The sequence below is a fragment of the Knufia obscura genome (assembly GCF_036327395.1).
Source record: "Knufia obscura strain CCFEE 5817 isolate CBS 148926 chromosome Unknown scaffold_7, whole genome shotgun sequence".
In the NCBI taxonomy this organism is placed as follows: Eukaryota; Fungi; Ascomycota; class Eurotiomycetes; order Chaetothyriales; family Trichomeriaceae; genus Knufia; species Knufia obscura.
In genome coordinates this window covers 267,434-294,685 of record NW_027042693.1, presented here as the reverse complement: position 1 = coordinate 294,685, position 27,252 = coordinate 267,434, and the positions used below count along the sequence as shown (strand labels likewise).

At 50.3% G+C, this 27,252-nt stretch overlaps 10 protein-coding genes across 10 annotated transcripts; 5 read left to right on the top strand and 5 right to left on the bottom strand.

Moving 5' to 3' along the window:
- Window positions 1-946: 946 nt before the first annotated feature.
- PMZ80_006303 (uncharacterized protein) lies at window positions 947-1,899 on the top strand (the record flags this gene model as incomplete). The annotated part of the gene is made up of 3 exons (XM_064874716.1): window positions 947-1,000; window positions 1,049-1,813; window positions 1,858-1,899. The coding sequence occupies 3 exons, from the start codon at window positions 947-949 to the stop codon at window positions 1,897-1,899; spliced, it is 861 nt and encodes a 286-aa protein (XP_064729116.1).
- An 855-nt stretch (window positions 1,900-2,754) lies between these two features.
- Window positions 2,755-4,117, bottom strand: PMZ80_006302 (uncharacterized protein; the record flags this gene model as incomplete). Its single annotated transcript, XM_064874715.1, has 2 exons — window positions 2,755-3,974; window positions 4,024-4,117. The coding sequence occupies 2 exons, from the start codon at window positions 4,115-4,117 to the stop codon at window positions 2,755-2,757; spliced, it is 1,314 nt and encodes a 437-aa protein (XP_064729115.1).
- A 1,134-nt stretch (window positions 4,118-5,251) lies between these two features.
- On the bottom strand, window positions 5,252-6,274 carry PMZ80_006301 (uncharacterized protein; the record flags this gene model as incomplete). The annotated part of the gene is made up of 1 exon (XM_064874714.1): window positions 5,252-6,274. One exon carries the CDS (start codon window positions 6,272-6,274, stop codon window positions 5,252-5,254), a length of 1,023 nt encoding a protein of 340 aa, XP_064729114.1.
- Window positions 6,275-6,848: 574 nt separating this feature from the next.
- Window positions 6,849-9,941, top strand: SPT16 (FACT complex subunit spt16; the record flags this gene model as incomplete). The annotated part of the gene is made up of 1 exon (XM_064874713.1): window positions 6,849-9,941. One exon carries the CDS (start codon window positions 6,849-6,851, stop codon window positions 9,939-9,941), a length of 3,093 nt encoding a protein of 1,030 aa, XP_064729113.1.
- Window positions 9,942-10,374: 433 nt separating this feature from the next.
- On the bottom strand, window positions 10,375-10,941 carry PMZ80_006299 (uncharacterized protein; the record flags this gene model as incomplete). Its single annotated transcript, XM_064874712.1, has 1 exon — window positions 10,375-10,941. The coding sequence occupies one exon, from the start codon at window positions 10,939-10,941 to the stop codon at window positions 10,375-10,377; it is 567 nt and encodes a 188-aa protein (XP_064729112.1).
- A 1,378-nt stretch (window positions 10,942-12,319) lies between these two features.
- Window positions 12,320-15,859, bottom strand: UBP15 (ubiquitin-specific protease ubp15; the record flags this gene model as incomplete). The annotated part of the gene is made up of 3 exons (XM_064874711.1): window positions 12,320-15,591; window positions 15,641-15,767; window positions 15,851-15,859. The coding sequence occupies 3 exons, from the start codon at window positions 15,857-15,859 to the stop codon at window positions 12,320-12,322; spliced, it is 3,408 nt and encodes a 1,135-aa protein (XP_064729111.1).
- Window positions 15,860-16,680: 821 nt separating this feature from the next.
- On the top strand, window positions 16,681-17,826 carry PKP2 (putative protein kinase; the record flags this gene model as incomplete). The annotated part of the gene is made up of 1 exon (XM_064874710.1): window positions 16,681-17,826. One exon carries the CDS (start codon window positions 16,681-16,683, stop codon window positions 17,824-17,826), a length of 1,146 nt encoding a protein of 381 aa, XP_064729110.1.
- A 989-nt stretch (window positions 17,827-18,815) lies between these two features.
- Window positions 18,816-19,885, top strand: PMZ80_006296 (uncharacterized protein; the record flags this gene model as incomplete). Its single annotated transcript, XM_064874709.1, has 3 exons — window positions 18,816-18,850; window positions 18,902-19,648; window positions 19,699-19,885. The coding sequence occupies 3 exons, from the start codon at window positions 18,816-18,818 to the stop codon at window positions 19,883-19,885; spliced, it is 969 nt and encodes a 322-aa protein (XP_064729109.1).
- Window positions 19,886-20,291: 406 nt separating this feature from the next.
- On the top strand, window positions 20,292-24,469 carry PMZ80_006295 (uncharacterized protein; the record flags this gene model as incomplete). The annotated part of the gene is made up of 6 exons (XM_064874708.1): window positions 20,292-20,543; window positions 20,602-20,699; window positions 20,774-20,842; window positions 20,898-20,964; window positions 21,012-22,246; window positions 22,294-24,469. 6 exons carry the CDS (start codon window positions 20,292-20,294, stop codon window positions 24,467-24,469), a joined length of 3,897 nt encoding a protein of 1,298 aa, XP_064729108.1.
- A 600-nt stretch (window positions 24,470-25,069) lies between these two features.
- On the bottom strand, window positions 25,070-25,312 carry PMZ80_006294 (uncharacterized protein; the record flags this gene model as incomplete). Its single annotated transcript, XM_064874707.1, has 1 exon — window positions 25,070-25,312. One exon carries the CDS (start codon window positions 25,310-25,312, stop codon window positions 25,070-25,072), a length of 243 nt encoding a protein of 80 aa, XP_064729107.1.
- Window positions 25,313-27,252: the final 1,940 nt, after the last annotated feature.

The window sequence follows — 27,252 nt, the reverse complement described above, 5'->3', positions numbered from 1 at the left end:
GATACGTCAGGACTCGCTTCACAAGCCTTCGTGTGGTTGATGCAGCGTAATGTGTACTGCAGCAGCGATACCACAGGTCGACCTGCCAGGATATCGATCCCGAGCAGAGAAAATTTGTGGCAAGTGCGGGCTGATGCCAGATCTTAGCGCAATTACGGATAGATTAAGTTGTGATGATCAAGGAACGGTTCACTCTGGAACGTGCTTACTTCTCCAACGAACACAGATCATATTAGGTGCAGGGGTCGCAATTGCGTCTCCCATGTGCTTCGTTCTTGCCCAAAACGTTCGTGTATTTTTATTGTTGCACGACATCTTGCCAACGTTCTTTTGACCTATCGTAATCGTGAGTATGCTTTGATCACCTATCTGATTATCTGGAGGGGAGAGAAGCAGACGGGCGAGGCCTCAGAAGCGCTAATACCATAACAGTAAGAACCTGCTGTAGAATGGCGTCATATACTGTAGCTCTGCTGGAGCTGTTCTGGAGTCTTGAGAAACTTCGATTGATGATGCTTGAATTTCGTGTTGTCGCTGCGAACGCCAATGACTACCAAACGTGGAGAAGGCCCCCGCGTCCGGATTGGATAGCTCAAAGCGACTTCATGCGCTTCGTTACGAACACCACGGGTTGATTCGGCGGACGATTCTTCCCAAGCAGATATGACAATCTTGGCTCCTTTCGTGGCTACCGGCAGGCCATTGGTGAGACAAAGTTGCGACGATGATATGTTCGTCGTGCATAGACTTCGAGACCAGGCGGTATAGTGGCTTACTTTATGACCCAGCCAGAGATGACTGACATATGTGCTCTTGCATGTGACAATAGCTAGAGGACTACTGAGCGATCTCGGTCGCTGCTTTGCCCGGAGGTGCTTGTATCGAAGTTTGTTAGACACGCAACGCGTAAACAAAAAATCAAACGAGAAAAGTCGAGACCTTGACGATGGCGGCCGAATTTGACAAATCGAAGGTGTACCAGGAGCAGGAGGAAGTCTTCGTAAGGATCTAGCAGCCTGCTTTGAGACACTAGAACTAACAATAGAAGTTTGACGACGGCCGAGAAATCGAGCTACTGCATTTCGTCTATGGCAAGCCAGACATTGAGGACATTCGAAATAACCCCAAGCGAGTGCTTGCAGCAATCGATGAATTTGCCCGGACCAAAAAGTACTTGATGAACGTAGGTGAAGACAAAGGTAAGATCGTGACAGATCTTATTGCCGAAGTCAAACCACAGACAATGGTTGAGCTTGGTGGTTACATCGGGTACTCATGCATTTTGTTCGGTGATGCGGTACGACAAGCGGGCGGAAAGAAGTATTTCAGCTTGGAGCGAAATCCTGAGTTTGCCGCAGTGATCGCCTCCCTTGTCGAGCTGGCTGGACTGAGTGATGTTATCAAAGTCGTTGTTGGCTCAAGCGATGCTTCGATCAAAAGACTTCACTCGTCAGGTATGCTGCAGCATATTGACATGATGTTCCTTGACCATTACAAGCCAGCCTACACCACAGATTTGAAGCTTTGCGAAGAGCTGAAGCTGGTGACGCCTGGGTCAGTAATGGCAGCAGACAATGTCATCAAACCTGGAAACCCTCCTTACCTCGAATATGTGCGCAGCACGTGCGACCAGAAACGCCAGGCATCGAAAGGAGACGCTGTTAATGGCGTCGATACCAGGTTTGCGGACAAGACGTCTAAGCAGTATGCGAGGAGAGAGGGTGAAGCCAAGCTGGATGAGACTAGGGTCGGGAATCCGAACCTCGTCTACGAGAGCAAACTGGTTAACAGCTGGGAACCAAGCGGTATTCCTGTAAGTTAAGTAGAATCGTCTGAGAACACGACTGACTCTTTTAGGATGGCGTCGAGATTACTCGATGTGTAGGCGAAGAGAACTAGGTACGGGACCTCCGGGCTGCTCATGGTATGAGCTAGGAGTTCGTGCTAGTGCGTCTATCGTCTCGGCCCTTCTTGAAGAGCTGTCCCATAGCAGATCTGTACCACAAGCTACGAGTTGACTCGTGCCTCGGTCAGTGGTGGTGATGTCCTCCTCGTATAATATGCATGATCCTGCTATTGTTTCCTGGTAGTCTCCTAGTTTTATTTTCTTGTGCTGGGCTTGTTCATTTTGTGTTCGTAGGATGCATCTCGGCAGCGGATGTGCAAACTCCCATGCTTGTTTGAAGTAGTCAGAAAGCGACAAATAAGATTTGACCGTTCAGGAGAAGTGAGCATGGCTTTGATCGCCGTATTTGTGGTAAGGAGCTTGAAGATGACTGATGAAGGACACGTGAGTAGCTCAGACACCGAAGCTCAATACATCACAGGTTCGAGCTGAGAACTCGAGAGATAACATGCTTGAGACCATTCTCGATCCGATGCACAATTGTGAGTGACGAATACATGGAAGTGGTGTGAGTAAATCTGATAAGTGAAGGAGGAAGTCGCGGCTGCGGTGTAAGCTAGCGTTGCGTTTTAGCCCGCCGAGGCAGGTGGCAGTATGACCAGGTAGGCGGATACAGTTGAGAATAACACGCGTATATCATCGAACGACGTAACCATGATCCAGAAGGTCACATTTCAATTACTTGCGAACTGAAGACTAACAATAACCACAAAACCACCTTTTGAAGAACGCCAAACCGCATCAGACCTCGTTACACATAACCACCATAACATTGAACGACATTGCCTCCTCTTACAATCAAGATCAGAAACCATCATTCTCAGTTAGAAGAGGTCGATACCATCCGTCTATAGTTCTTGCAAGCAGCCACCTGATAGCGATATAGTCTGACCTTCTCCCACTATCACATGGTGCGGATGCTGATTTTCGTGCTGCTCGTTTTCATCTTTGGCACTTTCGCTTTCCCAGATCTCGATGTCCGCTGACTCGGCTCCTGGCTCTGAGGGCTCCCCTTGTAGGGCATCCGATGTCAAGGCCAGAGATGACTTCTTGGCCCATTCAGGAATTTCTTGAACAGGCATTTCGACCTGCTCATCAGCTTGAGGCTCATGTCTAGCCTCGAAAGTGAAGTCTTGAATAGCGGGAGCAACAGCAGGCTCAGAAGGTTGGTCCTCCTGCACGTCAATTTTGGCGTCGCCCTCTGTGGCCTCGAAATCAGCAGAGGTCTCTTGTGGTACGTCGTCATGTACTAAGACTACACTCGTAGCATCTAAACCTTCACCGTAGAACTCGGCGGCATTGAGATCTCCAAGCGGCGTCCTCGGCTCTTCAGGCTTGATCGAGTCTTTCTTTTCTTCGGCTCTTGCTAGCGCCGCAGCAGCTACACCTGCACGAGTGACAGGCGCAGATGTCACAAACATTTCGTTAGGATCAATGTTCTCCTTGCCTATCTCCGCCTTCTCAACCGTACCATCAAAGCTCTTTGCTTTGCCCTCATCATCAGAGATTTCAAGTGCGGCAGACGATTGTGTCATTGTCCACTCCGACATTCGATAATCCTGTTGTGCTTCAGGTTCCTCGTAGATGTCAAAGAACCATGACTTGGGTTTTGCTTCATCAAGGGTGGAGGTCTTTTTCGTGCGTGAGATCTTCTTGTGGGCGAGGGTGCCCTTAAGAGCTGCTGCAATAGACAGGGATGGCGAGGGTGAGCCAAGAGTTGGTGGTACAAAACGTCTTCGTGGCTGAGGCTTAATCAGTCTGCCACGAGCACGAGTGGGTGAGCGACCGGCGGCTGCAGGAGCCGAGAGAGGCGTCGAAGAGGGCTTGGAGAAGGTATCCAGGCGAGGTGCGTGTGACGTTGTTGTAGGTGGTGTATGAATTTGGGTTGTGGAAGGCACAACCTGAGTAAAGATGCGTGGTTGCTTTGCGAGAGACACATCGTCCTCGACGGCTGCTCGTTTACGCTTGCTGTTCGATTCGAACATATATGGGTCAATATTTTCTGAGTCTGAGAGCTCGGGTGACGGAGCACGTCTCTTCAGACTAGGGGCCGAGCTTGGTGTAATCGCTAGCCGCCTGTTAGTATTTGTTGTCTACCGACATCGTCCAAAGCATACCATTTTGTCTGTTCTTGATGCTTTGCAAGCCCCGCAGCTTCGATTCATTGAGGATGCCGAAGGGCTGTCGAGCTGGGGTTGAGACTGTTGCCATTTTTGCTGCAAGTTGGTAGACCGCTTGAACCCGATTTATTGGTCTGTCTATAGGGACTCAGTCTTGGTAATGATCGTGCCCGACACGTCTGTGTGTCCAAAAGTGTGGCTTTGATATTGGTGTTCGCCGAGCCAAACGAGGTCGATCAAGGTGAGGTCCAGCTCAACTCGTGTAGTGGATAGGATAGCGATAGAAGGGGCAGCGAGAGTATATTGGAAGACAAAGAGGTCAGCTTCGAGGTCGAGTCGAGTAGGCGAAGCACAACGCAGCTTGACGCGGTATCCTGGCACTGCAGCAAGCACTGTGTCACGCAAAGTGGTCTAGGGATCTGGCCGGCAAAGTGATGTCTCTCGAAAGATGGTAAATTGCAGTAGTGCCGGTGACTACTGCAGGTCAACTGAAGGTGATTATGCTGTTTGAGGCACTTATTGGTTTATGTCGAGGTGGGAGAGTTGAGGAGTCCGCCCGTTCTTTGAGATTCGCGTTGCTGATGACGCGCTAAACGTGCTAGCGTGTTTACCCACTTTGGTAGCTGCACTGTCTCGAATGTACTTGTAATCAGAGCTGCTATTATTGACGGATGTACATCACGCAGCGAGCGATAGTGCTATGTCCGGAGTGACAATGTGCTCAATGTTCTCTTTCAGTTCTTGCTATCTGTTTCTCATCGTCGGCACAAGTGTAGTTGGAAGAGCATCAAACCAGATTGTTGACACGAGAACTTGGCAGACGCGATCGCGGCCCACGACCGGAATGAAGGATGTTTCACCGTCAGGCACAAGCAACGCCCACCAACCAGGAAGCGACCACTATGACATATTGCAAACATGTTTCCAACCTCCTCGTTATGTACCTCAGATGTGTGCGAACACATCGTCCAAATCTACTCGAGTATGAGTTCTGGTATGCGACTGTCGAACCTCAGACATCAATGCCTTCTATGTAGTAAATGCCATCTTACTTCGTGGGTTTCAGGTCTGAGATATACGCTGGGTCCACGGCTGGGTGGTCATGAACGGCCACGAGAACGGTCGCGTTGCATGACACCCACTGTTGAAGCTACCTAGACGGTCTGCCGGGCTTCCCGAGACCTCGATGGTGACTGATCCTCGCGCAAGAGGCTTCCGGGTTCACTCACTCGTAACCGAACGGTATGCTTTGCATCGCGCCAGCTCTTGCAACACACTTTGCAGATGCAGCGTTGGCCTCTTTGCACGCTGCTGCAACATCAAAATCTTTGATATTCATGCCCTGAGCAACAGACCGAGCCAACATGGCTGTGAAGTAGCCGACGAACGTGTCGCCAGCCGCTGTTGTGTCCACTACCTGTTCAACTTTCTGTGCAGGTATTCTTCCGGCACTGCCACTGGACTGTGAGTAAAAGACGCCTTTGGAACCCAATGTGACTATTACCGTGCTGATGCTGAGCTGTTCGTGAAATGTCTTTCCAATCTGCCGGAGGACCTCTTCTGTCAAGTCGTCTTCCTTCTCTACAGCCACCATCTCTGAATCTTCCGACGCCATAGACTTAGTGAGCAGCAGGCATTCCGTCTCGTTGACGATCAATGCACCAAGTCCTTTCAATGTCTTGCTAGGAATGCCTTGTGGCCAGACTGGAGCAGGATTGAACACAACTTGAGTCTGCTCGGAGGCATTGTAGTGCTCGACGACCGATAGGACAGTGTCCCGAGGGATTTCGCCTTGCAGAACAACAACGTTCGGAGTCTTGCTGCTGCGTCCAAGAACTTCTTTTGCATCATCCATACCCTTGAAGCCGGCTCCAGGCACAAACAATATCCTGTTCTCACCTCCTGCGCCTTCGTCGACAATAATGGTCGCGGAGCCTGTGGTGGTTCCTTCGACTTCCCGCACGTTCGTCGTATCGACACCTGATTTGTGCAAAGCAGACTGAAGCAATGAAGCATAGTAAGGGTCACCTTTGCCCACCGCGCCTACCATCTCTACACGTACATCCTGTTCGTCTTTGGTCACGAATGCAGCACGGCCACATGCTGCGGCTTGATTTGCGCCTTTACCTCCAGCACCAATATCAAATCGTGTTGCCTGTAGAGTTTCTCCTGCGGAAGGACATCGTGGTGTTGTTGTCACGAAGTCTAGATGGAGGGATCCGATGACCTGAATTAGTGGTTTAGCCATGACTCGAGGATCTGTGTTGTGCCAGAAAAGAAATGAAGCGCTAACAAAAAAGAAGCACAGATGGAGGGTATTCTCAAGAATGGGGTTACCAATCGGCTTTAGCAGGAATAAGGCACCCGCACACGAGTATCAGTTTTCAATTGGGCGGTACTTCTATACGCAGCTGCTAATGATCAATGCCATCCAGTCTGAACGAAAGGGTCCTATCCTTCCTGTGAAAGGAAGAAGCTGAGAAGAAAGCGAGGTTAGAGTCGCTTGTTGGACATTAATGCCTGGTAGCCTGAGATGCCAAGACCATCCGAGCGGATTAATTGCGGGACAAAACGTGACGCGACTGCCTCGCGAGGTGTAAGTTTCGTGTTGGTTATTGTTGCATTTCCTTCCACCTTTCGGTCACTGACTACTTTGAACCATCCTCCTCTCCGAGACAACTCTCCTCATCTGTGCCTCCGATCACGTCGCATCTATCATATCAGAAACCACTGTGGCCAACTCCCGCAAGTCCTTGAACAACAATTGATTGCGCAGCCACCGAAGCTTTACCCTCCGCTGAGAGGCAGCGCAGGCTGCAGCCATGGCCGACGCCATTCAGATTGACGCCAAAGTCTTCTTTGAGCGGTTGGGCGTTTTCTTGAACGCATGGAAGGCAGATAAAAGATCAGGCGATACACAATTCGGCGGCGCAGATTCCATCGCCATTCTCACAGGCAAATCTGAGCCAGAGAACAGCTTCGTCAAGAACAATGCTCTTCATTTCTGGCTCTTGGGATATGAGTTCCCCGCCACTTTGTTGGTCTTCACAACCGGCATGATGTACGTGGTGACTACAGAGAAGAAGGCCAAGCATCTGCAAAACCTGAAGGATGGCAAGATCCCTGTCGAGATTTTGCCAATCGATGCCAAAAAGCCAGAGACTCGGTCTGATGCTTTCCAGAAATGTCTTGATATCATCAAAGGCGCAGGCAAGAAAGTCGGGACTCTACCGAAGATCGAGACTACTGGGCCCTTTGCCGACGAGTGGAAGAAGCTATTCGGCGATGCATCAAAGGAAGTTGAAGAGGTCGACATATCCAGCGGCCTGTCACAGTCTATGGCCATCAAGGATGAGGAAGAATTGAAGGCCATTAGAACAGGCGCTCGAGCCGCCAGCGCAGTCATGTCTGATTACTGGGTTGATGAAATGGCTGAGGTCCTCGACTCTGAAAAGAAGGTCACCCATGCCAGTCTCGCGGGGAAGATCAACGCAAAGATCGACGACCAGAAATTCTTCAAGAAATTGACCAAACTTGATCCTGGCTTCGACAACCAACATCTGGACTGGGGTTTTGGCCCTATCGTGCAGAGTGGAGGGCAATATGATCTGAAGTTGTCAGCTCAGGCCAACAACGACAATCTTCATTCTGGCTGCATCGTCGCTGGACTCGGTTTCAGATACCGAACATACAGCTCGGTTATTGCCAGAACATATTTGATTGATCCAAGCAAATCCCAGACAGCAAACTACAAAATCCTGCTTGCAGCTCATGAGGCTGCAATCCGTGCCGCAAAAGAAGGCGCAGCCTGCAAGGACGTCTACAACGCAGCCCTGGGCGTTATCAAGGCGAAGAAGCCTGAACTCGAAAAGCAGTTCCCCAAAAATGTTGGCGCCGCTATTGGCATAGAGCTGAAGGATAACAACCTCACGCTTAGTGGCAAGAATGGGCGGCAGTTAAAAGATGGCATGACATTCTCCATCATGACCAGCTTGGCTGACTTGACCAACGACAAGCCGCAAGACAAGAAGGGCACAAATTACAGTCTGTTGCTCATGGACACTATTCGCGTCGGCAGAGGCGATGCTATTGTCTTCACGAAAGACGCTAGCACAGACCTTGACTCGATCGAATTCTACTTTAAGGATGACGAAGAAGATGTCAAGCCTAAGCAAGAAAAGAAGAAAGCCGGTGCCAGCGCGATTGTTACTAGCAATATCAAGTCGAGCAGGACCCGAGGCGCAAACCGTGTCGATGTGCACAAAGAAGAGGATGAGCAGAGACGAAGAGGGCATCAAAAAGAGCTTGCTGCAAGAAAGCAGCGAGAAGGTCTTGAGCGATTCTCCGAAGCCACTGGTGCCCTCAATGGCGAAGACGAGAAGAAATTCAAGAAATTCGAGTCCTACAAGCGTGACAGCCAGCTCCCAGCGCGTATTAAGGATATGATCGTCTGGGTAGACGTGAAGGCACTGACAGTAATACTCCCGATCATGGGTCGACCAGTACCATTTCACATCAACACAATCAAGAACGTCAGCAAGTCGGACGAAGGAGAGTACACCCACCTGAGATTCAACTTCCTCTCTCCAGGTCAAGGTGTAGGCCGCAAAGACGACCAACCCTTCGAAGATCCATCAGCACAATTCATCCGCTCCCTTACCGTCCGATCTAAAGACCAAGACCGCCTCACCGAGGTGACCTCCCAAATCACCGAACTCCGCAAAGCAGCCACAAGAAAAGATCAAGAAAAGAAAGAAATGGAAGATGTCGTAGAGCAGGAAAAACTCGTCGAAGTAAGAAATCGCCGCCCCCTCCGCATGGGAGAAGTCTACCTCCGACCCGCTCAAGACGGCAAGCGAGTCCCAGGCGAAGTCGAAATCCACCAAAACGGTCTCCGCTACAAAGGTGGTACGCGCAGTGGCGGCGAAGACGTCGACATCGTCTTCAGCAACATCAAACACCTCTTCTTCCAGCCTTGCGTCAGTGAACTCATCGTCCTCATCCACGTGCACCTCAAAGACCCAATCCTAGTCGGCAAACGCAAGACAAAAGACGTACAATTCTACCGCGAAGCCACAGACATGGCATTCGACGAGACGGGCAACAGACGGCGAAAACACAGATACGGCGACGAGGAAGAATTCGAACAAGAACAGGAAGAACGCCGCCGAAGAAACGAACTCGACAAGCAATTCAAGGCGTTCGCGGAGAAGATCTCGGATGCAGCTCGGGATTGGAGTCTGCCCGTCGATATCCCCTTCCGTGAGCTAGCATTCCACGGTGTTCCGCACCGCAGCAACGTGCTCATGGCGCCTGCCACGGACGCGCTCGTTCAACTCACGGAACCTCCGTTCACTGTCATTACTCTGGAAGAAATCGAAATATGTCATCTGGAGCGTATCCAATTTGGCCTGAAGAACTTCGACATGGTCTTCGTGTATAAGGACTATAACCGCACACCCATCCACATCAATACTATCCCCGTTGAGAGTCTGGACAGAGTGAAGGAATGGCTCGATAGCGTCGACATTGCCTACACCGAGGGTCCATTGAATCTCAATTGGAGTATGATCATGAAGACTGTAATTGCAGATCCGCATCAATTCTTCAAGGACGGTGGATGGTCGTTCCTGAATACAGATTCAGATGATGAGAACGCAGAGGAAGAAAGTGAGGAGGAGAGTGCATTCGAGATGAGCGATGAGGAACTGGCGGCTAGTGCGTCGGAGTCGGACGAGGAGAGTGACTTTGATGAGGATGCGTCTGCTTCGGATGATGAGGGGGATGCGGAGAGTGATTTGAGTGAGGAGGGAGAGGACTGGGATGACATGGAGCAGAAGGCGGCTAAGGCTGATAGGAATGGTGGGGGTGTGAAGGATGAGGATGATGGGGGGAAGAAGAGGAAGAGACGTTGAGTGTGAGAGGTATCGTCGGCGTTTCGCGTTCATCGAGTCCGGTCTAGGATGTTGAATGCAAGACGGGGTTTTGGAGGCACCGTTCGTGGTTCTTCACAGATTGCATTTTCGAGGCTGCAGTGGGTCCCAGGTAAGACGATATGCTCAAACTACTAAGGCGAAGTTACGCACGGCTTGGACTCTATTGGGCTACCTAAGTATACTTTTCAATTGAAACGTAATTGTGAACCCTGCAGGATATCAAATATTCAATTTACGTGTGAAGTACGAAGGAAAATGTGACCGACTTGCCTGCTTGAGCCTGACCGAAACGATGGGTCTACGCATCATGCATGTCATGAAAGAAAGAAACAACAACGACGTCCATCAATGACCAGCACACTCACTCACTCCTTGGGATTGAGTGACCTTGACCTTGATCGACCGTGCTCATCTACCAACGGTGTCTCTCCCTCCCTCTATGTCCGTTTCCTTGTCCATGACCGTGTCCATCCACCAACGTCGACGCATCGTCGCTCCAGTCTTCTCGTTGGTCGTCGACATCTCTCAGCTGGGGCCGGAGTTGATGACGCCCCGGCTGAACACCAAGCCGCGATTGTGGCTGTATGTCATCGTAGAGTTGACCTGGTTGATACGGCGGTGGTGGGCCATCATACCACCCCTCGTACACGTAAGGCTGATGTTCATATCGATACCGAGACTGGTAATCATGATCATAGTCCCTGTACTCCCTATACCCCCTCCCCTCCTCTCCCCTTCGAGATCCATCCTTGCCTCGCTTGCTTCTGTGACTGTCTCTACTCCTCCCCTCCCCCCTCGACCTTCGCGTGTAAGGCTGAGATTGAAATTGGTGCTCCTGAGCTTCATACGTCCGCCGACTCGTCTTGCGATGATGATCGATTGCGCGGACGGTTGTGGCTGTGAGGAGGAGACTAAGGAAGATGAGGTAGGTTGGTAGGGTGTGGGCCGCGATGTGAGTAGGGTTGCTGCCGCGCGGCATATTGGGGCTGATGTGGTCGAGATCACAGTATCTCTCGTGCTGAGGGGTGCTTTTGGTATGCTAGAGAGTGAAGTGATTTGTCTATGCAGAGCAGATTCGAGGTCGCGGCTGTGGTACTTCTGCTCAGCAGTTCTTCGAGGTAGGTCCTCAGTCCAGATGTATCCAAGCTTATACCTTCGCTGTCAATATGAATAAATCAGGCTGAAACTGAGATGCTAAGTTCACACACTGCACAATTCATTGGACCTCTGCCTTGGACTTTGTATTGCACATCAGCAGATATAAATCCAGTAGGCTCTGACAATAACAACACAAACTCGCTTCGCTCCTTGAGTCTGATGTGTTACATGAGTATGACAGATGTGTGCAGACAGTCAACATCTCCAGACGCCATGCTTCTGCGGAATATGCCAACCCCGCAGATCGACACCGCAAGGCAAAGCATGCCTGTCCAGATACGTAGAAGATCTGCGATTAGGCATGCAAGAATATGCTGGCCAGGTACCACAGGAGGAGAGCCGACGGGCACATGACGGGGAACGCTGTCGAGGACCCAAGTATTGAATACAGAACTTTAGGAACGCACAATAGTCTTTCAAACCGAGCGCCTTGCTGTATCAGTAAGTTGCTGCTTCGTTCAACGCTGTATATACGTACTGCCAGTGGGATGCTTTTAGAGTTCGAGTTGACTAGCAGGTTGGTTAGTGTAGCATCCCGCTAAAGCCAATCAAGCCCGGCACTGCGACACCGGTCAGCATGGGACTGTGCATGAACTTACGTACGGCGAAGTGTCGATAGGTGTCCTCTGATTCTGTGACACCAATTGTGGACGCGATGCACGATCGTGAAGGCTAGAAGACCATTTGTGGTCAGTTGATCTCATTGCTCCATGTACTCATCATCTCATGCTTTTTCTATCTTCGCTCACTCGCTTGCTCGCTTGCTCTTCAATGCTCGCTATCTCTGCTGCAAGCCATCCGATAACCATACGCTGTAGTAAAGGTACTCGTTGCGGGCTGGTAAGCTCATTGCTCGGAACTGCTTCCTCATGGTATTTGCTTGACCGAGACAGTCATACTCACAGAGGCAAGCTGTTACCTGTCTTTGCGAAGAACTCAGCAACACCCTTGACCAGATGGCGACATCCTCGATGCTTTCCTAGCTCCCTTCCAGCCCATGCTTGCTTCCACGGTAGGCAATCGGAGGAGGCGCTCTCATCGAGTCATAAGCTCATGCGAGAGGTGTCATCGTCCGGAGGTGGTGTAGGCGGACGGGTGATGAGGCGCTCCTGCAGATCCTTCGGCCGCGACATCGGCATCCAGGGCAGCTTTGCTAGAGCAACCGCTATCGCTTCATCAGTGTCATCAGTCATCCCATCCTACTTGATGAACATCCCCTCTTGCCTTCCCCAGAAACTCTTGGCTTTGTTAACATGATCAAGACCTAGGCTGTCATCATCGCCCATCACATCAGCCAGAACATGCTCGTCCTCAAGGTAGCGCAAGTGCTTCGTCTGATATGGACCTTTGGGCACCAATGCGAACTTCAGGTTCTGGAACAGCTTGCCCTTGATACCAGTCCGCTTGCTGAGGCGCTCCTTAGTATCCTTAAAAGTCTCACCTGGCTTGACGAGCAATATGAATGGTATGCCGTGCGGTTTCGTAGGGTCTTTGTCGAAGTGATAGCAGTATATGTCACGATCGTTGTCATCGGCGTTGATCTCTTCATCCGGAATGAACTCTGCGTAGAGAGCAGTAAACTCACTTATGACACCGACGTTGAAGTCGCTTGGTAGTTGACGTGATATTTTGCCTGCGGCGACCTCAAGAACCCTGATCCTGCGTGGGTCTGTGTCCTCTGGCATCTTCAACTTTCGCATGATGCCATTGATGAGGTCGCCGATGATACCCGTCTTTGGGACTAGGACTTCAATTTGCTCTTCTTTGACAATTCCTTCATGCAACCAAATTGGCTTCATGAGCTTCTTGGTCTCGTAGTCCTGTAGACTTACTTCTAAGACTTCGTAATACAAGCAATCGTTCCGATGCTGTGAATACGCACCGTATGCTGTAAATTGTGTCTGAAGGATCTGGTAAAGGTTTTGTTGAAGGTTCCGCTTCACAACCGCCTTAGGCTTCCCATTCGAGCTGTTAACTGTGGCAAATCGTAGATGAGTTGCAGGCACTTGCAGATGTTGTCCGACCTTCTCCGAGAATTGCTCGTAAGTCATCTTCTTGCTCAAATCAAGGGTGAAGACCTCGCCGGGCTGTATTCGAGGCTGGAACATGACCGGTATCTTGTTCAATAAGTAGTCGTAATACATTCGTGCGTTCGCGTATAGGACATGGTCGGTGCCGACGGTAGAATTCCTTTCATTTTCCTGAAAACATATTATATCACCGTCCTGTATTTCTGATTGACCGAATGTATTAGTGGACTTCATGGTCTCGATCATGGAGAACTTGATTTCTTCGTAAAGGGAGATATCTCTCCCATCGCTCCAGCCCATTGTTTCTCGGATGTAAGGGAACAATGTGTCAACGCGGTCGTTCTTGTTAACATAAACATGGCCCATTCCAGACAGTGTTTGCTGGTTAATGTCGAAGTATTTGAGGAAGACCAATATGGGATGGTTGCCGCCGTTCTTGTTGACGGCATCACCACTCGCGTCAGGCCACTCTACTTTGCCTGTGCCCTTGTCTCGTTCTCGAGTTTCCGCCCACAGGTAGAAAGGTTTGCCTTTCGAGCTGTGTCGGTGCCATGCATCATCTATGGTTGAGTCATTCTTGAGAGGCTGGTCCGGACGATTCGTCTTGTTTTGCCGCCCGACCATAACCCAGAACCTCACCTGATCACTGTCGACGCCAAGCTCTTCCGCAATTTCGGCTGCGAATTCTCCGACTTTCTTCTGGCGTAGGACTCTGTGGACAGTGACTGCGGCAGGATCCTTTTGGTCAGCGTCATAGTTCGTCAAATCGAACCAATGATGCTGCTTGAAGGACTTGTCCGATAGTACACCTAATGCGATGTAGAGGTGTGCTTCTTCTCTTTCTTTCTTCCTTCTCTCAAGTTCGGCCTTTTCTTCGGTTATTCGCCTTTCAATATGCGAGGGTACATCATCATCTTTGACGCCAGGCAAGACTTGGTCCAGTCTGCTCTTGCGGATGTAGACCAACATGTAAGCATTCATGGAGCGTTTAGTGGAAGTGCCTCTTGTGTAAGGTTGCCTCTGTGCAATGCCGTTCATTGAAGCGGGATACTCGCCACCATAATTGTCTTCCAGAACCTCCTTCATGGTAGCCCTGGTGACCCGGTCATCGTCGAATCTGTAGAAAAAGCCGTCTTTCGCCGGTTTTAGGAAGGCGTAGTAATGACCAGCATTAAAGTCGCCACTGTGCACCAGTACTCCATGCAGTTGGTAGTCCCAGGGTTCTGATTTCTTTGCGTCAGGGGAGAGATATGGTGTCAGGTCAATTTGATCGGGAAACTCGTGTCGGTCGTTGACTTTCATCATAGCATCCCGATTAATGTCGTACTCGAATCGCTTGAGCTGCAAATGTAGCACAGGCGGAAACTCCTCGAATATCACACCCTTCTTAGCGTCTTGCAGACCATGTGGGGGACCTGCATCGTACTTGTTCTCGCCATCCAGAGTCTCGACTTGGATGTAGTCCTTGAAGCTTTCGTCCAGATTTCTGTTTCCTCGGACATTGAGTTGCAGATCCCAAAAGTCTTCTATGCGTGAGGATTCGTAATTGACGTTGATGCAATCTATATATGTTTTCGATTTGCCGACGAAGAGCTTCGCAAGGGCATTATCGGCAGCTGTGCCTTTCATTCTTGTCTCCAGCTTGTCCATTAATATCCGTGAGAGTTCTTGAACATCCTGTTGCTCGAAGATTTGCCTTGTGTCCCAACCAAACGAGCCTGTGAGCTCATTCGTCGATACAGCATTCTTGTCCTTCTGCAGACGGTAAAACAGCCTTTGAAGCGTGTATGCGCTATTTGTCTTTGTGGCGTCCTCATCAGTAGGTATCTGGTAGACTGCCTTCCGGAAAGAACCGGTGAAGTACAGGGATTGTAGCAGAGAGTTGAGGTAGCAGGTTGCACCTTGATTCTTGAGGCCAACCATGCCCGTGATTTTCTTGGAGTCATAGTTTTCGAAATTGTGCCACAGGACGCCTGTAGGATCTTTTATTATGCGAACGTATGCAGTCATGTTGGCTCCATCATTTTCAATCAGCGGCCTGTCGTGGCCTTCATAATTCGAGCCGAAAGCCTTTCGGAGTTCGACAAATCTTGTAAAGCCCCAGTCTCCATCTTTTGCAGTGAATCGGTGGTTGGCCTGATGGATCTTGTATATCGTTGGGGTGGCCGGGTTCCAGAGGACGAGGGAAAACTGAACGCAGGCGTACCAGTCTGCTGGAGGATCATTCTCGTACCCGTGCTCCAGGTAGAAAGAAGCACAGTCGACTGAATTACCGAATGGAAAGAAGAGTACTCGCCACGGCACATCGCCGCAGTGGAAGGTTGGGCCATGTTCCCGCTTCGGTATTTGCTGCCAGTTTCTTATTTCCCATGTGTGATATGTCTCGTGCTCAACTTCAAGGTCCTCAAGGTCAGGTAAGACATGCTTCTTCATGGACTCGACTTGCAAGCGTTAGTTGCCTGCGCCACTCATTGAACCTAGTGGACTTACAGTCATCCGCGCGTAGGGTAGCCTCTCCCTGGTCTTCTGACGCATCGTCCGGAGTAATATCGACTACCTCATTATCTTGCTGGGTATACTGATCGTATGTGTCTATGAGCATGTCTGGACCTGCTAGCTGTAGGCCAACGATGACGCAAGTCAGCAATTACAGTGCGGCGAGAAGGTGGGTGCATGGTAGGAGAGGCAGCTTGAACTTACATTATCCATGACTGCTCAAGGTCAGCACCGCTGACTGTACAAATGCTGGGACACTGCTAAAGTTGGCTCCGGGGGAATCTTGAATCGAGGGTGCCTGTGAGAGCGTGCTATTGTGACATGTGCGGAAAGTGCGGCCCGCAACGTGGTGATTGAGAAGATTGGAAGGACAAAGGCAGGAACGCTTTAGAGAAGCTGTTGAATAGGCAAGGACAAACACAGCACCCTGCGAACGAAGAATCACCAAAGGATGAGAGCTTTTGCTACAAAACGCACTGCATGATACTATGCAAGCCTCGTCATTCTGGTGCACGAATTCCCGGTCTGATGTGATTCGCTGGTGACGTTGCTACCACCATCGCCCGACGAATTTGGCCCTGCCCACTTGAGCCGCACATTTATACAGCTGAGTAACCTGACCTTGTGTGACTTCCTGCGAGGACGACCCAGCCAAAATATAAGCCGGCTAGCCTCTTGCCCTCATGTATATGACTCTCACTTCCTCGTAATGAATTCCTAACTCAAGCCTTGAGTATTTTCCACCTAAATAGTCCACGACGGACGTTAACTGCCACGACTTTGCAACAGGCGCAACGGCTGCGCAAGCATGAATAGGAGGTCTAGGTCAAGGACGACTCTGCAATATCTCTACCTGTTGGGCACATGAGATGATAGAAGGAGCAAGAGCCTGGAGCAGGGCGTCTGTAGGAAAATGGCAACCTCACAGTCTCAATCTCCGCTCAGTTGCGACTGCTACACAAACACAAACACAAACACCGCGATGGAGACCAGCTTCAGCTTTGGATGAATGGGTGGAGAGACCTATTCGTCCCATGAGCCTGCGCCAGCTCTTCTTCTTTGGTCGAACATTGACAGAAGACCGTCTCATAAGCTCGGCAAACTATGTGCGCAACGAGCTGCCTACCCGGATCGCTCACCGCCTGCGTGAAATGCAGAGTCTGCCCTACGTCGTTGTCACCAATCCTCACTTGTCCCACGTCTACGAGCTCTACTATAAATCCTTCGAGGCTTTCCGGAAGCTACCTGTCGTCAACACCATCGAAGACAATGATGCCATATGCAAGGTCGTGAGTCAGAGCTTGAAAGAGCACATGACTGTGATTCCGAGAATGGTTATGGGCGTGATGGAATGTCAAGACTACTTGCCAGCAGATCAAATGGATGCATTCGTGCATGGCATGCTCAGAGCCAGAATATCGAGACGAGTCATAGCTGAGCAGCATTTAGCTTTGACCGACACCTACAACTCGCCCGGCCATAGTCCGCATCCTAGCTCAGAGAATGACTTCGTCGGCGAGGTGTTGCTGAGGTGCAACGCCGAGGAGATTGTTCGCGGCTGCGGGGACTTCGCCTCACAAGTCTGTCGCGACTCATCTGAAGGAGGAGTTGTGCCTCAGATTAACATCAGAGGCCATTTGGGTGCCACGTTCCCATACGTCCTCAGCCACCTTGAGTATATCATTGGCGAACTGCTGCGGAATTCGATCCAAGCAGTTATGGATCACCACAAAGACTCGACAAAACCGCCGCCACCCATAGAGGTATTGATCTGCGAAGCTCCGCAGCAGGTCGTCATCAGAATTTCCGACCAAGGCGGTGGCATACCACGCGACATTCTACCCTACCTCTGGTCCTTCAACAAAGGGCCTCGAAGTCAACAGCGACTAATAAGTCTGGGCCAGATACCTGCATTAGCAGCCAACATGAATGAGGTCCAAATACCTGGTGCACCCGGCACTCATGTTCGAGACTCGTCCCTGAGTCAGCTTTCAATACGAAACCCAAAGATGCGCCTAGGCATGGGTCTGCCAATGAGCAAAGTCTATGCAGAGTATTGGGCTGGAGGTCTCGAGCTGCATAGCCTGGAGGGTTACGGCGTGGATGCTTTCTTGCAGATATCGAAGCTGGGCAACCAGAACGAAAAACTGATATCAAGAGCAAGTATAGATGCTGCTTGATAGTATTTTGACCGATGAGAGTGTAAAAGCATGGGTGTACGAGGTGAACGGAGCAAGTGAACGCTGTCTCCAACAGTTCTGAATAGACGTAATTAGCATCATTTCTCTCCATTCCGTCCGTCTATGATGGCGGGGTTCTTGGTCAGATAGTGCCAGTCACCTCAGTCCCAACCAGCACTTGTTTTATGGCTAGCCATGAAACAAGAAGGAGCGGCTGAGTGTCGGTTTACCAGAGGTTGAGTGATCATCACAATCGATTGCCTGTTCCTCTTGATCGACGTACCTGCAGAACGCTTCAGCAGCGGCGCAAGACTGCCATCATGGTCGGCGGACAAGAGAATGTTTCGTCAAGTAGGTCATCACCGCATCATGGGTAGCCAGATGGCCCTCGTGATAATGGTTTTAAATGCGAAGTCTCCTGTTGGAGCTCAATCTTGACCGACACATCGGAATCGCCAGCCTCATCTTTGTATTCGGTGGAACGGCTGGCAATGATTTGAGTTGGTGGTCTGTATTGTATAAGAGAGAAAGATCGAGCGGGCGTTGATAGAGGAAAAATATTAGACACCAGCTAGCGTGCCCGTTGCGTGACTAGCGCGGCGTTCCTGCAGTTCAAGCGACTCGCATTTCAAAGTTCAAGTTTATAATATTACTGCTAAATCACTATAATAATCAAGACCACACAATATTATACGAAGCAGACGACTGTAAACAGAGATACCCTGTCCGAAGTACGCGTCGAGCCATTCGAGAGAAGATCACATACAGCAAGCCGCGCCAGTTTCTAGCCAAATTTCCATTGAAAGAAATCGTGTACAAGAACAACGTTACGGTGCTCGGTCCCCCATCACAAAAGGCGAATACGAATCTTCGATTGTAGCAGGGAGGTGCTCTATGGTTTAGCGATACTAGACGATTCGTTCATTCGTCCACTTGTAGTCCTTCGGGAAGCGCCCCCTTGCGACCCTTGACACCACTTCCTTAAACTCATGGATCAAGCAAATTTGTGGACAAGGAGATCAAAGTAAGCTATTTGTTCAGCTATTGTTCGGGGTATGTGCTGATGCTCTTTTAGCACCAAGGACAAACTTTCTTTACCAACAAGAGACCCGGACACGAAGGATAGCGGCAAACTAGACTCACCTCGAGCGTTCGGCGGCCGGTCGTCGCACGGCAAGTCGAATCCTTTCAACACAGCTTCACCGGCATCCGCCAAGTCACCAGGTTCGACGGCGTTCGGCTTGGGCACAGGCGCATTTGCCTCCTTCGGGCAAGCAAAAACACCAAAGACACCTGGTACAGGAGGAGGATTCGATTTTCCTAGCAGCAAAGACAAGAAAGAGGCCGAACCTACGAAACCCCAGACACAGCCAGTTTCCGGCGCAAAGGACGACCAATCACAGCACAGTCTCAAGAATGCTTGGAACATCTTTTACAGACCACCAACCACCAGCAGAGACAAGGACTACGAGAAATCAATAATCAAGGTTGCTTCGGTAGGGACGATTGAAGAGTTCTGGACCATCTACGCACACCTGAAGCGACCATCACAGCTGCCGACAGTATCTGACTATCACATCTTTAAGGACGGCATAAGACCCGTGTGGGAAGACGATGCCAACAAGAAAGGCGGCAAGTGGATCATAAGGCTCAAGAAGGGTGTTTCAGACCGATATTGGGAAGATCTGCTACTTGCTATCGTTGGCGACCAGTTCATGGAAGCTAGCGAGGAAGTATGTGGTGCTGTTCTTAGTGTCCGGAGCGGTGAGGATGTTCTGAGCGTCTGGACTGCCAACGACGGCGGCAGGAACATCAAGATTCGGTGAGTCATGCTTCAGCCACGTTCACAAGATTGATACTAACTCTGCGTAGTGAGACTATAAAAAGAGTTCTGGCCTTCCCACCTGACACGAACATCGTCTGGAGGAGTCATGACGAGAGCATAGAGCAGAAGAAGGCAGTCGAGGAGGCTCGCCAGCAAAAGGGAACAACAGGTCCTGGTGCTGCTCAGAGAAGGACAAGTCTGTACACCGATGAGGCCAAGGGCAAGACCTCATAGTATGGGGCCTTGAAATCTCTGTATCACCATCGAGCTGAAAGTCGCTCCGAAATATGTGGCTAGCAATGTCTAAAACACTGAAAATCCCAGCTAGCATCAGGAAACGATGTGCATGCTTGGATGTTCGACAGCAATGTCAACAAAACGTTGAGCTGCCAGTAACTCGCATCGTAAACTTGCTCTTGCAGTCGAACCACTGCATTTCTGTGAACCAGTGAATAACCGTAGTACAGAACTTGACGCGTCAAGCGCGACTGCGGGGATAGCCGAGAGCGCCTTCCCATTTCCAGAAAATCATTGTGGCACTTCTGACGTGACCGTAGCGATATTGAGAGCCGAGTGTGAAGTCAAAGTACCTACCATTCTGCTGTATCTGAAAGCAAAGAGGTTATGCTGCCTGTGCCCCATGATATCTAATGCTCTAAGCGACTCTGGCTCGTTCAAAGCCGTCTATAACAATGTCCTTGGCTTTATACTGGGACCACCTGCGGAGTCAAAACCTTCACCTGAAATCCGTTCTCGATCACTATCCGAAGAGCAACCACGTGCCATCCCGAGTGCGAACTCAACGTCCTCACCTATGCACTCTAATGTGCAGGCAAAGATCGACATAGCAAATCGACTGTTCGCTGGGACTGGCAAATACGACCCCATCGAAGTACGTCTATCTTCACTGTGTCTTGTCACGAAGACGATAGTCACTAACAAGTGTGCAGCTTGATCACGACGATGAAGTCCAAGAAGTTACTGCGCCCACAAGGAAAGGAACGCAAAGTTCTGCCAAACATACACTCCGGCCTCCAAGACATACAGAGTGCGTACATGACTGGTCTCAATGACGAAGAGACCTGGGCAGTAGGATGAAGCGGTTGCTAAGTGAAGGAGCAGGACGCAAACAGACAAGAATAGGAGTTCGAGAGCATCGTCAGAAGAAGCAAGAATTCTAGGATCTGCCCAGTCAGTATACTTCTCCGGTCTCGCACTTGGTACTAGGCTTTCTGACGCTGTGCAGGAGAAACCCGGCAGACGCAGTTCTGATTGACATTCCCACGAACAAATCAGATATGTCTTTCGAACCGGTTGGTCACAGCTCGAGTCAATTGCCACTATCAGCTAACTAGATTAGAGACGCAAGACTTTCACCGCAGTCAAGCCTGCTAGGGGCGGCGGGCTGCGACCCATGAATACGCTGGGCGCGGTGAGAGATCCAAGAGGGACCTTTCAGTCCTACCAGTATGAGGCTACTCGAAAGCAGCAAGAAAAGCCCACGATTCAAGCCTCGCAATCGCAGAAATCACCGACAGCCCCTTTCAAGATTCCATCCAAGGCCAAGACAAGTGCATCCCAAAGACCACAAACCGAGATCCGGTCTACACCCACCCATCAAGGTCGAAATGCTGATATGCCACCCTACAAGAGGCGGAAACTTCAGTCCCCATCTGACGAGCATTCTCGGCCCGAGAACGGCCATGGTACAAGCTCCAGAACCACGCGAGAACAAAGTAGGCGCGGTGAAGCTACAAGATTAGACAGTGAGGCCTTGGCTTCGTCGTATGGCTTTCAGGAACTCGAGGCATCTACGACTGCTCGGCCTACGAATGGCGTCAAGCATACCCCTTTACGAGATTTGGAATCGCATAATGGAAGGATTGGGAGACGTGTCGAACAGAAGGCGCGAGCAGAAAGCCCCGACGAACTTATGGACCCTCCTTTGGTAGACGACGACAAATTCGAAAACTTTACGAAGATAGCCAGACAACAGCGACTCGCCAGGCGAGACGATACCGACGAAGACCAGGATGTAATCATGACGACTCGTCCTTCGCCTCGCGCTGGGCTGCATGCAGACACTGAGAGGAAGTCCCAACAGCGCCGGCCACTTGCAACGATCACGCCGATGACGTCGAAGATCGCTGCGCGACTGGATGCAGAGAGCCCCGATGAGCTCTCAGTCACTGAACAAGCATCAAAGCCTGCGAGACGACCACTTCCATCAAGTCCTATTGAGCAATTGCCCCCAGGGTCGAAATTCAAGCTGCAAAACTTTGTCTGCCTTGGCTTTCCTGAAGCGAAGGACTACGAGATCGAGGTATTCAGGCACAATCGTACCTTCTCGTTGAAGTATCACAATGCGCAGTTGACTAAGGATGCTCTTATCAACGAGATACCACTGTCTAAAGTCATTTCAATGACGTTGCCAGATGAAGGCGATAAGCTTCACGTTGTGATGTTGAGACTGAGTCAAAGCGTACTAACTGGAAATACATGTTTTCTCGAATTTGTCTCAGAAAAGATTATGAATGACTACGCCCATCTTATGATAGACCTGGACTCTACCATAAAAACCGGACACCGGCCTGTGTATGTATCACTTCCTTTATTTCGTTCCTTTACTGATGTCAATGCAGATCCTGGTTGGAAAATGCTATAGGCATGACCTATGCTACCAGCCGGGGTATGTCTGATCAGCAAAAAGTGAATATCAGAGCTCACTTGCCAGGCAATGATTCCCCAGTCACTACCATCAAATCCTCGGTCATTAGAGAGGACCGTCTTTCCAGTCGGGTGCGACTGAAAGACTCCCTTGATTCGCCAGTGCAGCAGGATGGTGTCTTGAGGCATCAGAAGTCACCGAAGCAAGACGGAAGCATTCTTGAGCAACATGTTGTCCCACGTTCGACGCAGCCTTCGACCACAGACACAAGCTCGGACAGGCAGCGCCAAACACGCGCCCGAACAACAAAGCAAGACGCCCAGGATGTCGTATCCAGCTCACGAACACTTAATCTCGATCCCCGCCGGCAAGGTCCGGAGTGGAAGAAACCGCTGATGTATCCTCCTGACGGCGCAAAGCGCGAGAGCGTCACTTGGGATGATCTGGCTCGACTTGAGGACGACGAGTTCCTCAACGATTCACTGGTTGGACTGTTCATCCGATATCTGCAGCACAGGTCGGCAGAAAAGGTCAAGAAGATGCATTTCTTCAACACATTTTTCTACGAGAAGTTGACACAATCTACTAGCGGCAAAGGGCGAGGACGACAAATCAACTATGCAGGAGTGGCAAACTGGACGAAGAACGTCAACATTTTCCAGAGAGATTATGTGGTAGTGCCTGTCAACGAGAGTGCACACTGGTATGTCATGATCATCTGCAACCTCAGCTCGCTGAAGAAGGAGGTCAACGGAACTGCCGCATCCTCAGTAGACATCCCAGCATCTGCAAACGATCATGTGAATGGTAGCGAGCGTCCACACGTTATCGTCGATAGTGATGTGGTACCAAGAGAAACTCTCAGCGATGATGAGCTTCCCGAGCCTACCGAAGTACTTCCAGACAGCACCCGCAAAAAGCGTACAGGGCACAAGAGAGCTCCTCCGCTAAGGAGGTATGATATTGGCAAGCCAGTTATCATTACTCTGGACTCTCTAAACCTCAACCGCAGCCCTACTGCCACCGTGCTCAAGGAATATCTCATCCAAGAAGCCAAGGAGAAATACCAGTTTGAAATCGATATTAAGGACATATCCGGCATGACAGCAAAGAACATACCACTTCAAGGCAATTTCTCCGATTGTGGGCTGTACCTGTGCATGTATCTCGAGCAATTCCTGCGCGACCCGCAGACGTTTGCGACGTCGTTGCTTCAACGCGACGCAGATGCGATCAAGTGGCCGAAGAGACTTGCAAGCCATGCTTTGCGTCAAAGGCTATATGAGATGTTGCAGGAATTGTATATGGCGCAGCAGAAGAAACAAGAGCCGAATCTGCCACCCATAGGTGGCATACTGATCAAAGATGAGGATTTCCTGACCGACAAACAGCAGGACAAAAGGCAGTACGCTGAGCGTGTGCAGCATGGTCTGGCCTTTTACCACAACCATTCTTCAAAAGTCAACAACAAATCCGGCGACCGCATAGCTTCAGAACATAAGGAAGTGACAGCATCGAAAGTCCAAGACCACCATGGCGAAACTGTTACCGCTGAACATCTAGCAGAGGGAGACACGAGTGCAATCGTTATCGAAGATGATTCACAAAGAGAATCTGGTCCGCGTCATGAGCATATATCGCCCTATTTTCCTGTACCAGCACATCGAGCACAGCCGGCCGAGCACCGTCAAGATACGCCGCTCGAACTGGCTGCTACTTTGAGGCAACAGCGTAGTCCTGAAAGATCGACGCGGGTGTCTAACCTGCAAGAATCTGCAACCCATTACAGTCCAGAGAAGCCAAGTAGCAGTGCGACGACAGCAATCGACCTATCAACTCCCACACAGGAACATACCACGCGACGGCACCGAAGCGTATCAGTGAACACGGGTTTCTTGTCGGGGAACGATAGCTACGATATGCATGCTGAGCGAGCAATCGGCCCGAACGACGTTGAGCAACAGAAAGCAGAAGATACTGCACAGCCCGAAGAGGAGGTCTTTGAGGGCTTTGGCGATGACCCTGCCGTCGAACGCCAACAGAGGAGGCATAGTAGTGTCGTGCCAGAAAGTGATTACGGCGATGAGCGGACAGCCGATACGATGCAAGTGGATGACCCGGCTGCTCCTGATGAGATGTTGCTGGAATGAATGATAGTGCTTGTATTTGTTGCATCTTTGAGATACCCATTCTAGTATGCGATATGTTATGCTTACCTTGGCAGATGAAGATGTCTCAGTGGAGAGCAAGAAGTGATTGCTATTTGCTCCAGCCCCAAATATCAGTTCACATACTTATTGAGCATATGTTCTTCCTACGGAAGATGCCTTTGGCTGCATGGGGTTTCCCGCATATTCATGCTTCAAACACTACCTCTCAGATCACTGGGAGTAGAGTAACTCATAACATCTGCAGCCCACACCGACCACGTATGTGATTATGTGTGTAGCTGGCAGTATCACGAATGGCCAAGGAAACTGCACCGGGAATGTGAAAATTAGATGTGAGTGGAAGTCAATTGATATTGACTATAAACATGGTAGTACAAAGTAACCAACATGACCACATGTATTCTTCCCAAAATCGAACAACCTGCTGATGAAAATGCAGGAGAATCCCAATACTCCTGCGACCTGAGTTCCCAGAATGCAACAAATGCTCCGCGCTAGACCGTTGCGACTCCTGTACCAAACGCTTCATGAGCGATGCTGATAATATGTTGACATAATGGTGAACAAGAAAATATGTATCTAGAAGGATGACCGTGACGAAGTTGATGAACTCAGGCTGGAGTCTTTTGGCAATGAGACGTGAGCGTCGACACCATGGCTGCCTGCACTCTTCCGTCTCAGGGAGCGGCAGGATTGCTCCATTTGTGATGTTGTGTGCTGGTGCATCATCTTGGAGTATGATGACATGGCGACCATTGGGTCTGATTCGTAGTCGAAGGTGGCATCTGCCGGGTTGGTGATGTATTCAACTGAGGCAGGCATTTTGGATGAAATTGTTGATGATTTGAGTCTGTAAGGTTTATATTCTGAGAACTGTTCTATATGAACTATTGCGATAAGGTTTGAAACGTGTTAGGATATGCTGGATGATGGTTAAGCTGGAAGGAAAAGCATCTACTGACGAGCTTGACTCGATATATATTGACCCTCCCCTATGCCACCGATGTTGAGGTAGAGCAACAAACGCCTGGCCACTATGACCGTGATGTGGAGATAGAAAGTGGTGAAGATCCACCGTCTGTTTTGGGTGGCCAGGCGAACCAATGACCATATGCAGAGCATACGGAGGATGATGTCATGTGCGGCCACTCAGCGTCACTGCAGGCAAAGAAACGGGGTCGAGCACAAAGCACAGACCATTGTGTACCCCAGACGTCTGCGTCAGATGTGCATGCGATTCCAAGCACAACTTCGATCAGCAGATCCTTCGTGAAAATCGAACGAATGATGTATCACTTTCGCACCTCTAGCGTATGCGCATGATAGCGGGTCAAGACCCTGCAGATCTTACTGCATGAAGGACAAAGCTGAACCTTGCAACGTTGGTCCCTGCCGACCGGGGTCTTTGAACGTGTCCTTTGGCTGAGCTTAGCCCAGAGCCAAGAAGAATGAACGCATGCTGCAGCTCATATTATGGAGCTGGTCTAGAACTTTAACGTGATTGCACCGGGTTGCCTCAGTTTCTGACGACGACTGAACCTTGCGCTGCTGGTGCTGGCCTGCCCTGTCCATCACAAGACATCGAGATACTCAACATAATATTGCCGTCGCCCTAGCCAAGTGACGATTCATCTCATCGTCGATGCAGATAATCACAAAATCGCGACTATGACCCCGATGCCTGCTCGATCACGTCGCACATGCGAATACACATTTGGCATCAGGTTCGAGGGGGTCGGTTCGGGTAAGAGCTGCCTGCGCTGAGATGCCCTGGTCGGCGAACTCGAAATACTAGCCTGGTCGACGTCATTTGGCCCCGCCTGCGACAACCTGAGTCGCGACTTTGCGTGCCTTGTCTCGAAGTTGCGGTCCCATCACCTCTCGAACGCTGCATGCCGAGCATGTTAGTACAAGCTTGTCTGTGCACGCTATCTTGGCACCGTTATGCTCCGATAAGCACAAAACGTGTCGACCTGAGCATTGATAGGATCACTTGCCCACCAGTTACATCTGGCCCTGTACTTGACTACTCTAAAAAGTGCGTGACTGTGACTGCAAGCCACAAACAAGCGTCTCGACAAGCCTTTCTTTGACCGTACCAGGAGTCAGCGGCGTCACAAGGCAATTCCCCGAGCATGCGCACCACCACTTGCCCAGTTCAGTCAATCGAGTGAAAGGGGATGACGAAGTCGACTCCTTATTACTGCATCTCACCCACAACATGATCTGCGCATTCTCGACTTCTACCATTTTAGCTCACAATCTCGAGCCAGCAGAAACACAACTGACGAAAGCTGATTTGTTACAGAAAGGCCGGACCTCCTCTAGCTGCGTTCGTCGTCCCGGAACGAGGGACGGTCTCGAAATGCTCGCTGCCTTGATCTCCGCATCCATGCTGGTTAAGCGCTTCCCGCTTCTCAACGTTGTTCTGGACGATCACATTGACCGCCTCAAGCAGAGATCTCGACATGTTGAGTGGCAGATGGTTATTGCGATTGTTATTGAGGGCGAGCACACACTCAACATTATACTTTACTGACTTTGTACGGGCAGCTACATACGTATCTGCATGACCAGGCTATTCTTCAATTAGCGTTTGTTTGACTTCCTGCCGCCTCTTCTGGTGCGAATACAATTCAACTTTCAAGTCAGAGCAGGTTTTGCTGCTTCAGCCGTGTGCGGCTACGTACCATGGGCGTGGGTTTTTGGATGCCTCTCCAGTTTTCTGTCCGCCTTGCGGGAACGATCCGGCCTATCGAACA